Source organism: Penicillium citrinum, assembly GCF_028827155.1.
Source record: "Penicillium citrinum strain IBT 23319 chromosome Unknown utg000008l:1.0-2707905.0:1.0-2709502.0, whole genome shotgun sequence".
NCBI classification, from domain to species: Eukaryota; Fungi; Ascomycota; class Eurotiomycetes; order Eurotiales; family Aspergillaceae; genus Penicillium; species Penicillium citrinum.
Genome location: NW_026622693.1, coordinates 1,688,501 through 1,701,244, shown reverse-complemented (window position 1 = coordinate 1,701,244; position 12,744 = coordinate 1,688,501). Strand labels below are relative to the sequence as shown.

The 12,744-nt window shown below is 45.5% G+C and overlaps 5 protein-coding genes across 5 annotated transcripts; 3 read left to right on the top strand and 2 right to left on the bottom strand.

Moving 5' to 3' along the window:
- Positions 1-1,996: 1,996 nt before the first annotated feature.
- Positions 1,997-2,497, top strand: N7469_009074 (uncharacterized protein; the record flags this gene model as incomplete). The annotated part of the gene is made up of 1 exon (XM_056647992.1): positions 1,997-2,497. One exon carries the CDS (start codon positions 1,997-1,999, stop codon positions 2,495-2,497), a length of 501 nt encoding a protein of 166 aa, XP_056497757.1.
- Positions 2,498-3,647: 1,150 nt separating this feature from the next.
- On the top strand, positions 3,648-5,306 carry N7469_009073 (NAD(P)/FAD-dependent oxidoreductase; the record flags this gene model as incomplete). The annotated part of the gene is made up of 8 exons (XM_056647991.1): positions 3,648-3,667; positions 3,749-3,924; positions 3,947-4,089; positions 4,118-4,368; positions 4,400-4,672; positions 4,744-5,053; positions 5,103-5,133; positions 5,176-5,306. 8 exons carry the CDS (start codon positions 3,648-3,650, stop codon positions 5,304-5,306), a joined length of 1,335 nt encoding a protein of 444 aa, XP_056497756.1.
- Positions 5,307-5,777: 471 nt separating this feature from the next.
- pex13 (peroxin PEX13) lies at positions 5,778-7,319 on the bottom strand (the record flags this gene model as incomplete). The annotated part of the gene is made up of 3 exons (XM_056647990.1): positions 5,778-6,541; positions 6,648-7,157; positions 7,268-7,319. The coding sequence occupies 3 exons, from the start codon at positions 7,317-7,319 to the stop codon at positions 5,778-5,780; spliced, it is 1,326 nt and encodes a 441-aa protein (XP_056497755.1).
- A 575-nt stretch (positions 7,320-7,894) lies between these two features.
- On the bottom strand, positions 7,895-9,889 carry N7469_009071 (ER oxidoreductin; the record flags this gene model as incomplete). The annotated part of the gene is made up of 3 exons (XM_056647989.1): positions 7,895-8,036; positions 8,106-9,715; positions 9,788-9,889. 3 exons carry the CDS (start codon positions 9,887-9,889, stop codon positions 7,895-7,897), a joined length of 1,854 nt encoding a protein of 617 aa, XP_056497754.1.
- A 1,948-nt stretch (positions 9,890-11,837) lies between these two features.
- Positions 11,838-12,632, top strand: N7469_009070 (uncharacterized protein; the record flags this gene model as incomplete). The annotated part of the gene is made up of 1 exon (XM_056647988.1): positions 11,838-12,632. One exon carries the CDS (start codon positions 11,838-11,840, stop codon positions 12,630-12,632), a length of 795 nt encoding a protein of 264 aa, XP_056497753.1.
- Positions 12,633-12,744: the final 112 nt, after the last annotated feature.

Sequence of the window (12,744 nt, the reverse complement as noted above, 5' to 3'; positions counted from 1 at the left end):
AGGGATGGCCATCCAGTATGCAATGTCGTAGGGACTCAGATACACTATGTTGTATACGAATAGGATTCGATTTCCGAGGTCCTAGATACGGGGAAACCGGATTTCCATTTCTCCTGTCTCGATAGGAAATGTATCTTACGAGGATCTCTACGGTTGTCGCCGTGCATTTCCAAATAGCTATCTATCATTCTAGATCGGTAGATATTCTAGCTTGCAAGTACCATGATAATCCGATACATTTTTTCATAAGTTTTTCAAAGTTACTGATCATCTATTGCGGACGTGTCCTACGGTCTTAACGGGGACCTCGCGAAAACCTCTCGCTTCCATGAGGTGTCTGGCTTTGACAAGGAGTGAAATTGGTAGTTCTCTTTACATGTACATATTTATCGGAGGGGACTTGTTTAGGTCAATCTAGACGCTAACGAAACTCCTATCACCCCCTGGAATAAAGACTTTCTCGGAGCCGATACCCAGAATCGATTACAAGATTTCGATATGTTCGAATATTTATTGGGTCATACTTGAAATATACCAGGTGATTATAACTGGAGGACCTTGGTTGATAATTTATAGAAAAGTCACCTTGGAGCCACAATGTGTGTATGGCCTAGTTTTATGACGAGTGTTCGATGGGTAGCCAGTATAATCTGGTTCGGAGCCTTGCCAAGGTGATTCTCATCCTCGACTACATTCTGGGAAATTCCAAGCCAGCTACCAACGGGCCTTGATTTCCTGCTGCTCACCACGACCTTGTAGTTGTCTTGGTCCTTGGGCTATACTGTAGCTATTATTCAGCTGTGTCTCAATAAATCTTCCTTTTAAGAGTGTTATGAGTTCGCTATAAAGTCCGTATTGCATTTGAATTTTAAGGTAACAAACAAGGGTCAGTCGATCTTTACAGATTGGAATTATACAAAGTTACGTCATTGCGTGCACTTTGCCAGGAGAAGCCCTTGGCGGCTTGGACGAAGATATTCCAAATAACAGGTGTGAACCGGAATTCTCCGAGCTGTTCAATCTCGCCAAGAACAATCATTTGGTGCTTGCCTGTACAAAAAGTGCGATCTGCAGAGCCATCATATATGGATTGGAGTTCGGAGCTCAAAATACGAGTTCCGAACTCGACCCATGATATTCTGTACATTGGTCCCCTGACATATCTTTACGTTTGTCTTCCGGTCCTCTCTCGACCTCTCGTTTGAAACCAGATGATAATTACGACGTAGTTGTACTTTTCTAGGCTAAATAACCCATCGATGAGAGGAGAACATCTTGATTGTTCTTACTTATTTATCGGTATCCTTGTCAGGGTGCCTGTACATTGACATTCAGAGCCGCGGGTCTTTACGAGTCAACTCAGTTATCATCCTGCCCCTAGACCTGTGTATATCCTTGCTCGATAAAAGAATGCGAAGGGCCTCGCGAAGATTCCCCTTCCCAAAGAATCTTATTTCGATATTTGGACCCTGTCTCCCGTGTTTACTCCATGATAGATAACTAGGCCCCACACCAAGACAATACACCAAGCCACGAGTTAGGGCAAGTAGTGCATGTACATACACTCTGGAAGTCCCGCAAATGGTTTATTTACTAATTATAGGCCAGTTGTAAATATTATGAAAAATTGGCCCCGACGAGCATGGTTATTCCAAGACCTCGTTTGCACTAGGTCTGTTGATATAATGCAGCCAAGCTGGCCGTGGCCCGACAATCACTACCTAGTGACCACAGACATACCTATGTCTGTGATCAGCTCTCCAATTTATATGATGGGGGCCATTTCTATCATGACGATATGTAGTGTAGTGCAATGGCAGGATTCAAGATATAAATACCTTCGACAGACACTTCCACAAACTCCTCATCATCTCAAAGATCATTCAGTCAACCTTTGACTGTTTGAAACAGTCCTATCAAATATCAATTTCCAACACAGCTCTTTTTGAAACAAGTTCAATCTCCCACTTAAGAAAAGCACACACAAATACTGAAAATGCGCTTGCAACTCGCAACAACACTCCTGCTCCCTGTCCTCAGCGCAACCCCAGCCCTCGCCGGGCAGGAGGTGTTAGCAGTCTGGAGCGGCTCAACCTTCAGCACAGTCGGCGATTCAGGCGAGCACGTCTTCGACGCCGGCTTCTCGTTGATTGGAAAAAACGGCGAGGCAATCTACAACGAAGCCAATCCGGATGGGTACAAAGCTTGTATCTTCGCGGGCCAGGAGTTCCAGCTCGAAGGCGGATGTCTCGGTGGGGCATGGTACTCATTCCGGTGCCAGGCAAATCAGATTGGTATACCGCAGCAATGCGAGGTGATGGGGCCTGATGGGAAAAGTGTTGGGACCGGGGACGGTGATGATAGTACGGACTTTTTCGGACTGGGTATTTCGATGACGGGCATTTGTCGAGTGAAGTTTGAGTTGGTGGATGGGATTGACTGTGGTGAGGACTCTGGGGACCTGGTGCCGCATGATACGGCTTGGGGTGGGTTCTAGGCAATGGAAGACCTCCGGTATCTACTCAGTCTTAAGTCATAACATAGGCTGGCTGCCACGACGTGAGGAGCAATACAGCCGACTGGAGGACTTCGAGGAACAGACAGATTATGTACATAACCAGAGAGAGCCGATACAATGAACATTTTCTGGAGTATTTATCCGCTATCTATCGTGCAGTACTGAATGGAATAAAAGGTCTATCATTCTAGGGGAACATTCATAGGCTGCAAGGTGCATGACCATTCTGCTAGTATCCTGAATACAGTATATCCTTTCTATAATGGATCTTGAAATGCAGCACTCCAATATCATAGAGTTTTTTCGTCGTACCAAACAAAAAGCCAGGACCAATGTATAAGACACCAGAATTGATATATTTACAGCCGTTTTATTCTTTTTCGGTCTGCACAAGTACCTCATGCGGAAACTTTCAGGATTCCACAACTTTTAGAACGAAATAACATATCCTGAGTAGGAATTCTCCCTGATCATATTCAAATATTCTCCCGAAGGCTGTAATTGAAACAATGTATACAAAGAAATCATCTGGCCGTGAACTATTCTAGATATTGTAGAAAAATATTGGCTAAATACCGCTTATCCAATATATTATGTCTTAGTCTTATCAGGGGATAAAGAAAGGAGCAATATATTTGTGTCCAGAAAAGAAACACTTTTCAAACTTCTCTGTATTGAATACGCTGTCTAGCCTTGGAACGATATTGGCAGGACCGTTGATTGCTGAAGGAAGACAACATACGTGCTTTACCCAACCAGAGAGATGAAATACGCAGGAATCCGATTGGATACGCAATTATTTACGGGTCATTTTGTGGAGTCCTGCTCACTTGCTATGCCTGGAAGTGCGGCAGGAGATCGATGAGTAAATTTTGATAAATTGAGCCGTGGATTATGTTGTACTAGGCTATTGCCGTCAATCTGATCTGAGTCAACTGGCTGTGTTTAGTCAATATCCTGAAGTTCTTAAAAGTATCCATAACACGGCACCGACGCACTGAATTACCTATTTAGTACGTTCCCCTCAATTGAACACCGATCACAGTAAATAGGATTGGACTATTGGTATCATCTCAGAATAGAAAGCGAAAGAATTCGAGCGGGTCCAAAGAATTTCAAGTATATATACATGGCCATTTTCGCCCGGGAGTAAGTAGAGACCTTTCCATTATCTACAACAATCGATATATCCTCAATTTCAATCAAATCTAACTTATTACCTAATAATAGGTATATTTTCTCCATGGCCCCAATTTCGAATGAAGGCTTCCTATGGACTCCCAACAGGAGTAAAACCGGCCTTGAAACAGACGCTGTTCAAACAAGCTCACCATTCATCCACGACACCTACGATGTGACAATTATAGGAGCCGGATTCGCCGGTCTAATAGCAGCACGAGAATTAAGTCAAAAGACATAATTTGAAAGTGCTACTACTAGAGGCTAGAGATCGCATCGAAGGTCAGACGTGGACAGCGAAAGTTTTAAATGAAGAATTGGAGATGGGTAGGACTTGGGTTCATTGGAATCAGCCTCATTTATATAATGAGTTTCGTCGATATGGGTTACATGTTCATTTGAAAACTTCTGCTGGTACAGTTGCGCCGGTTAAGGCAGATGTTTAAACGTGGAAAGGCATTGACCTGTGAGATATCTATTGAAAGGGCGGGTGATCTTTTGGAGCGTATTGCTCGATTATTCTTTACGGTTGATGGGAAGACTAGTCGTGAGCTTATGTCGTATCCTCACGATCCCTTCAAGGAACCAGCTTTTTGGTTGAAATATGATCATTTATCTGTTGAAGACCGATTGAATAGTCCTGATGGGGTTTCGAGTTGGGAGAAAGATCCGTCCGAATCGAATGTGAATACTTTTTGGTAGTGCTTCTGGAAACGATATTGTCTTCACTGAAGCACTCCGTTGGTATGCATTGGGTGGATATAGCATGGCTGGGGTATTTGAATTAGCTGAAGTATATAAGATTGGAAATGGTGGTATGACTTCCTTTGTGCGCGCAATTTTAACCGATTATACTGGGGATATGCTCTTTGAAACTTCTGTTAAAGAAGTTACTCAGAGTAATTTGGGAGTTGGTGTTGCTACAACATTTGGTCAACTCGTCAAGGCTAAATACGTGATTTCTACTATTCCTTTGTATGATCGTGTTGCACTTCGATTTTCCACTTTATATTGATTTCCAAGCTAATTTTCACCGGGTCCACCAGGAATTGCCTCGCCGATGTGATATTCAATGGACCTGTATCTTCAATTCGACAGTCCCCATTCAAAAAGGGACATATCAACAAGGGAACGAAGATCCATTTCAAGCTTGAAGAAGAGGAGCCAGGATGGTTCGGCACTGCTCATTCTCAAGACTCTGCGTATGTCTTTGCGTTCTCCGATCATAATGGTACTTGGAGATCAGAATCGGATACATGGTGTATTGGATTTCGATACAATGGAACTTGGAACGATAAGGAGAATCACCATCGAATTATCGACCACTTCAGAAAGGATATACACCCTACTGCTGATGTTGAAGCTTACTTGACTCATGATTGGGCAAACGATCCTTACGCGAAAGGGGCATGGGCATGTTGGGGACCTGGATGTGCGTCGAAATTATCTTCAGGAATTACAGAGATCCGAGGGGAGAGTGATATTTGCGAATGCTGATTGGGCTGATGGATGGAGAGGTTTTGTTGATGGGACCATTGAGCAGGGTCAGCAAGCAGCTCAGCGTGTTGTTGCGGCTCTTAAATCTGATGTTGATATATTACGACCGTAGATTTAATTTGATGAGAAAACTTAGGACTTCATTGTGGTGTCATGCTCAATGGCAAGGTCTACCGAGGAACTCGGGTTACTAGAAGATATTGAAGAATGATGAGAATCATATGCACGTGCATTGCACTACTAAATTTAATACATCATGGAAATCGCTAAGCCCAATCCCATACAGGTATCGAAAAAAAGAAGAAAAAGAAAAAAAGGGATGGCGAAAAGTACGATGGCGAGAAGTGAGCAAGCCCCAAAGGAGCGGGAATATCATCGTCCGCTTGTAATCCATCGCATCGAATAAAAGTAGATCGATCTAGTTTTGTTGACTAGAATCGAATCTCACTGAATCAGATGATGGCGTAATTCAAAAAAAAAAATCCGAACACCATAGAAAAAGAGAAAGAGAAAAGGGAAGGGATTGTAAATGTCTGCAGTTTTCATCCCTCGTGCAAATCAATCCAGTCTAATCATCTATGATTCACGAATAGAAAGTACTCTTTTGGAAACTCTCGGGCGAAATATCTCCCATTTTGCCTTTCAGCTCGGGAGGCTGGTCCTTCAAGGCAGAAAGACTCTTAGTTCGATCAGCACCAGTATCTTTTATCGTACTAGCACCGTCGGTAATAGCTTGCTGAGCCGGACGACGCTGAATAGTCTCCAAGTAAGGACCGGGAAGATATCCAACGCCTCCATCACGTGCACGGCAACGCCACCACTCAGAAGCATTTCCCATGGGATCAGACTTGCTGAGAACAGCGACAATATCGCCCTTCTTCACGGCCAAGTCGATACCATTGCTCTCCTGAGTCTCTGGAGAGTAATCGTACAGGACACGGCAGAAGTCGAGCTTAGTGGGGTCCAGCGCGGCGGACTGGGGCTCGCCGTTAGGACCGACGAGCTGTTGTCGGCGGCGAGCCTCTTCTTCTTGTGAGCGGGCAAGGGCTTTAATGAGCTTGCCCATTAGGTAGGGGAGACCGAAGATGGCAATGAGGAAGACGAAGAAGGGTTTCTTTGAAGGTTTGGCTGGGGCGGGGGAACCATCGGGGAGAGTGGCGGGGGAGGAGCGTCCACCCATGAAAGATGCGAAAGCAGCGGGGGTGAGGGCAGTGGCATCGGCTGGAGGTGGTCGACCTGTGAGTTTGGCGATGAGAGTGCGGAACCATCGAATGATGGTGAAAATACCCAGGGCCGAGCCGAGGGTGTTACGCAGGTTGCCGAACTGTTCTGCGACCGATACCATTGCTGAGACAGTTAGTATATTTACTTTTTAACACTCAAACGTATACAGTAAAATGGAGACTCGCTGGAAGGTTTAGACTCGGACTCGCCGAGGCTGGTATTGACTTACCGAAGAATGAACTGTGAGTGGCCATGTACGTGCTCTCCAACATCTGAGCAAAGCCACCAAAGGCCCCGACGATACTTTCAATCATCTGGAAGGTCGCTTGTGTACTTTGACCAAAGGAGTTGGTCAGGCTATTGGGGTCATTGGGATCCTGCCCAGGCATACCCCCATACATCCCTCCCATACCACCCATTCCACCGTACATGCTGCCATACCCGCCATAACCACCGTACATGGAGCCCATGCCTCCCATCGAGCCGAATCGAGAATATGGAGAGGAATAACCGCCCATGGTGCCCATGCCGCCGTACCCGCCGTATGGACTGGAGCCGAAGCGTGAGGCACCGTAAGGGGAGTAGTTAGAGGCAGTATTATTGACGACGGAGTTGAGGGTATTTGGACGAGAGGGGAGATCGGGGGCGGAGGTGGTTGAGGTTGAAGTTGCGGGGTTGGTGGAGGTCATAGTGGTGGTTGAAGCAGCTGGGCTGCTGGTTGATGGGGCTAAAGCGTTTCCTGAAGTTGTTAGTTATCAACAGTCAGAGGCGATCGCGATGAAGAGAGTAATCGGTGACGGTGACGCAGAGGCCACAAGTCATAATCATAGTCAGGATAAAGAGACTCACCAGTTGCAGCACCTGCTCTCTCCCACGGTTTAGGTGGCGACACCGACGCCATGATAGATTAGCAAGATTGCATGGGAGACTAGAGGTGTACAGTATTGTAAAGAGGAGTTGAGAGAAGAAGTGGAGATGGGAAAGAAATGGAGAAACGCTGGAGACGGGGAAGATTCGATCGCATGTGGCCGGCAGTGGAGAAGCCGAGGTCGGCGAGTCCCGCAGTCTGATATTTACGCACATTAGTATATGTACATAGGAGATACATTTGTTATTTTAAAGTATGTACCTGTGGGTTATACATGATATTGTATTTATTCTATTTTAATTAAATTTCATTTCGTATAGTATATATTCTAAGTAGTATACTTGCTGTTTTTGTCTTGATCAGATTCTGTGTGATGACTAATCGGTGGCAACGGTCTGCTTTCCGAGGCCGACGGGAAAGCATCCGAGGTAAATGTATCAAAGATATACAGTAGTGAGTGGTGAGTGTTGAAGTATATGTGTGAGAGAGAAAATTTAAGAGTAGATTCAAATAATCTATCCTCACTGTCTAGTGTACACCAAATAATGCCAAACGCCGAGAGTCGCTATTTACAAATGCAATTCAGGGTATTAAGATATCTCAACATCTCAAAGCTCCCCTTGATGTGGCTGAGGATCAGAAACTTGATGCGGATCTTGAGGTGCCCGTAAAGTCCATTGTCGAGGAGGAACCGGCATACCCAGCCAGAAAGCCCAGAGACGCCTCAATTCAAGAGACCCAAGATGATATCTAGAATATTGTTAGCAGAAGCACCAGCAGAAAACCGAAGGCACGGGTTAAGACATGGGGTATACATACAGGGTTCGCGGGAGATCGATCCAGGCCCGCATCACATATAACGTTGTATCACGCACAATCATCCACTCTGTTTTGATATCGTCGAGGGTAGACGCGTCTGGATCACGAGGTGGTCGAACCCATGGGTATCGATCACCGGGGGCCGGTTCTTCGCGTCCGTAGTAATATTCTACATTCTCCGACTCATAATATAAGACACCACTTCCGTCATGTCTCAGTTTGGCATCTTTAGGATCATTCGAGATATGCTGCATCTTCGCTGCCTTGGGCGTAGAAGGTGCTGCGAAGTGTTGAGGGAATGCGTTATCATTACCCGCTTTCAGAGCTTCTTGGAAACTGCGTGCCGCGGCGAGACTGTGGGAAATACGACCAAGCGTATTGATTAAGGCGACAAGTTCTGTTCGGCGGAGAGGCGGGTTCTCGCCATTCTTTGTCTCGTCGTATTCGAATAGTACTTTCAAAGCAGTTCCGTACCCGTTTACCTGGAGTTTGCCCCAGAGTCGACACTTATCGCAACCAACACAGTCCATCAATCGACTGACGTTACGGAAGCGGTTGCGGAAATCCTCTTTTAATCCGTGGGCGCTGGGATCCTGGAACATCAGGTTCTCGTCGAAAATTTGAGGAGGACGGGAGAGGATCTCGGTGAGCTCGTTGACTCGCTGCTTGGTATCGAGTTGTTGACTTGGATCGCTGGTACAGAAGGTATAGTTTTGCAAGTGCTTGCGAAGCTTGGCGACAGCACGCGAGACTAGCGCGTAATTGAAGTACATGTTGGAGATACGCTCCGGATGCGCATGCAACCGTTCCTTGAAGCATTGCATATTGGGTTGCCATTTGCCGGTTGTTTGGTTGAGGTAATCCCAGCAAAGATGAGTAGAGATGGAAGCGTGCATACCGCTAATAAGACGGTGAAAGACTCGCTTTTCCAAACATTCATTGTCAAGTGGAAGTCCATCCAATCGTTGCGACTCCTTTTGTAGGACATTACGGAAATCCGAAAATGCTTGTAGTCCGCCCATTGGGGCGTTCAGTGATTGCTCGGCCAGCTCCTCGGCCTCGGGTTTCATGAAGCAGTTTTCACGGTAGATCGCGTTCCAAACCTGATGCGCACCTTCGCCGGAGTATCCAGTAAATCGCTCCGGGTTGTCGACCAGACTCACGTAGTCACCTTTACCAGCGGATCCTTCGTCTTCGGGAACGCAAAAGTCACGCTCGTCGCATTCATCGTCGTACTCCACAACACAACTCTCGCCAACACCCTCACCTAATGTTCCCTGGAGTGGACGTTCCTTGGGTCGCTCAGCTTGAACTTTGCGAGGAGGGTGTTTCGCCTTGGGACCTTCTAATTTGCTCAGTTCCTCGGCCCGCCACGTCAGCGGGATGTCTTCTTCGGATTCAATAGTATTGACGGAGCAAGCGATGTTTCCACACATGCTATTCGCATCTGACCAGAAGGGACATTCTTTATTGAAGAGGTTCAGACGATAGTAGGAGAAAAAGTCGGTTTCTTGCGTAATTGATTGAAGTAAGGTGTACACTTCGTCGTTGAGAGAGTTGATAGTACCGTAGGAGACACACGCGTCGGAAACCATTGCTAACGGGTCAATCTGAAAAAGAAGGTTTGAACATCAGTTTGCTGAACAAGTCGAGTATCAAAAGACGGGCGAGAGTGAACTTACCGCGCATTTCTGCGAGTCGAGAGTAGAGTCATGATCGTCGGCGTGGGCGAGACTCGCCAGGGCAAAGACTGCCGCGTAGAGCAGCCTAGCAGCTCCGCGCATCTTACCAGTCCGGCAGCTGTACAGTCGATGAGTCTAGTAAGAGGCGGTGGAATCGAAGGCGTGTAAGGATGACCGTGGTGGAAGTTGCGGCGAGGAGGATCGAATATTGCAGATTGAAGATTGCAAGGTGGCGCAAAAGTTGGAGACACTCCACAGTTTGTAAAAGCAGATCAAGCCACGTCACACAAAGACAGCAATACGCGGAACAAGTCTAATAGAAAATGTCAAATTGCAAATTTGATACGTTTAAAAAGTTCAGGAATTCCAAGTATGAAATAACCCAGTTCAATTAATAAAGAGAAAAAAGTGGCCAGTCTGGCCTCGGTGGCGATCGGCCGATCGCCAAGAAATGATGGGCTGACAAATGTATACTTTGCATTATTCCACATGAAGGTATACAGGAGTTATGAAGGAGTGTTTCATATCTATGCTAGTAATATTAAGTATATATGTAGTTTAGGTACTCACAGGAGAGTCAGAATACAGTCAGCTGTATCGATAAGTGTACATAGTCTGTTGTGGTATCACATTGTGGCGTCGGATTTATTAATGCTTGGTCGGATATAAAAATCAGATAAACAAACTACCAACAACAGCAGCTCTGCCAGAACAACTCTTGTAACTGAGAATTGCTATTACTAGTATTTCACCTGCACATCAATACTAAGTATAGTAATTCATTACTGGCACAACTTGAATTGAACCACTTGAGATACCAACCTCGGAAAAAGTGATCAGATAAACATCGTATGACATGGCAGAAGGCTCTCCAATAAAAAAAACCAAAGTCTAAGCGAGTAGTTTAAGACCTGTCAATCAAGCCCCGGAGATACTCTGCTAATGGCCTGACACAATCAGGGAGAACTCAGACTACAAAAAGAACCCCCCTATTTAGGGCACGGATCGCCTATCAAAAGCAATTACCATGCCAGGCCTAGATATGATACATCTCATGATATCTCATGCTTCAATGTTATCAACACTAAGGCTGTAAAATCCTGTATGCACGGTCATTCAATAACCACGGTGTAACCACAATCAACGTGCTGGCGATCACCCTGATGCAGCCAGCGGAGCTGCAACCCCCACACAATGCAGCGCGGGGAGGATCTCCACAGCAAGGAGGAATAACTGTGTGATATATGCTCGGACGGATTATCTGCTCGAACGGATTATCTGCTAGCTCGAACTAGCAGCAAACCAATAACGCATCTTTGAATACTTATAGGAATATGGTTATTCAAATATATTCAGTGTTGTCATTCGAAGGAAGTGTTGTGGTAAAGCTCATATTGTATCCAACAAATGTAAAGTATAAGCACAAATAACCACTTCAAGTGGATATTTTGAGTAGCAAGTTGCTACTCATCAATACCAAAGGAGCGTATCTGTGGATTGTATAAAGATCAAACCTGTGGACATTCAGATATTCAGGGACACAAAGTTCCATATTCCTTCAACGGCGATGCTTGTTTGTTACAGAGCCTTAGAAGGTCCAGTGACAATTGAATACTACACTACTACTAGTGATTGTACTAACACCAATCCTATAATTAGCGAAAAATGATTCATTTATCCAAGATAGTACTTGTAAAGACATGGAGTACTAGCAGACTACCTTGGAAGAAGAATGTACAAAATCTCGGTTCAGGGCTCCGAGCTCCGATCCCGAAAATACCCCACGTTTCACGCCATCATGGACACTTGGAAGAATCACGTCAGTTCATCTTCCACTTATGCTAAGTGGATTTCTCCTTTTAAGGGAAAACTAGTACCGACATAGGCATAACATGCGATCAATCGCTCTTATAAATTGCCGGCGGAAGAATATCGTGCTATTCATCATATCCACCGTCCTCAATAACCCCGCCCATTTACACTTGTCTCCAAATACCTTTTCAACCACTGGCTACTATATACAACCCAACTATCTAAATCTCATTTGAAAATGCCTTCTCAGACCGACTACCTTCCCACACTAGACCACCTCGTCATCCTGGTATCTAATACTACCCTGGAGAATCTGAACAACCACCTTCAAGATCTGTTTACCATCGCACCGGGAGGCCAACACGCAAATGGACTTACCTGGAACAAACTAGTCCTCTTCCAAGACGGAGTTTATCTAGAATTCATCGCATTCTACGATACGGTTGACCCCGAAGCGAGAAGAAAACATCGCTGGGGAAATCTACCAGAGAACACCATCATCGATTGGGCATTCACGTATCCACCAAACAACGATTTCAATATCATCAGACAACACGTGGCTGAATCAGTAACTGGTATTTCATACGATGAGCCAGCGGCTTGGAGTCGGAAGAGAGATGACGGTGTGATACTTGAATGGACACTTAGCACACCGAATGCATCGGCTGGTGGTGAGATACAGCAGGGTTCTGTACCGTTTTGGTGTCTTGATACGACGCCTCGATCATTGCGTGTTCCATATAAGGAGATGCCTTGGCTGGTTGAACATTCGTCTGGTGTGCGGGGTGTTTCTTCGTTGGCATTGAATGTTGATTCGAGTGAGATCGCCCGTTTGTCGACGGTCTATGGGGCGATAAGCGGAACGTCATCAAATGAGAGGGAATTGAGCTATAAGGTGCCAGAGGGTGTAGGGTTGGGCTCTATATCTCTGGAAGAAGGCTCTGCGAATAAGTCCATTTCCTTGACGTTGAGTGGACCTGCACCGACGCGGATTGAACTGTTGCCTGGACTTGTAGTCAATATTGAGAAGTAATTTATATTCTCTTGACGCTTTGGTGTTTATATCGACTCGATAAGTCCTTAGGGAAATCTTTACCCCTGGAGCTAGCTTGGCCAGAAGATATTCACTATCAGGTCAATATTTT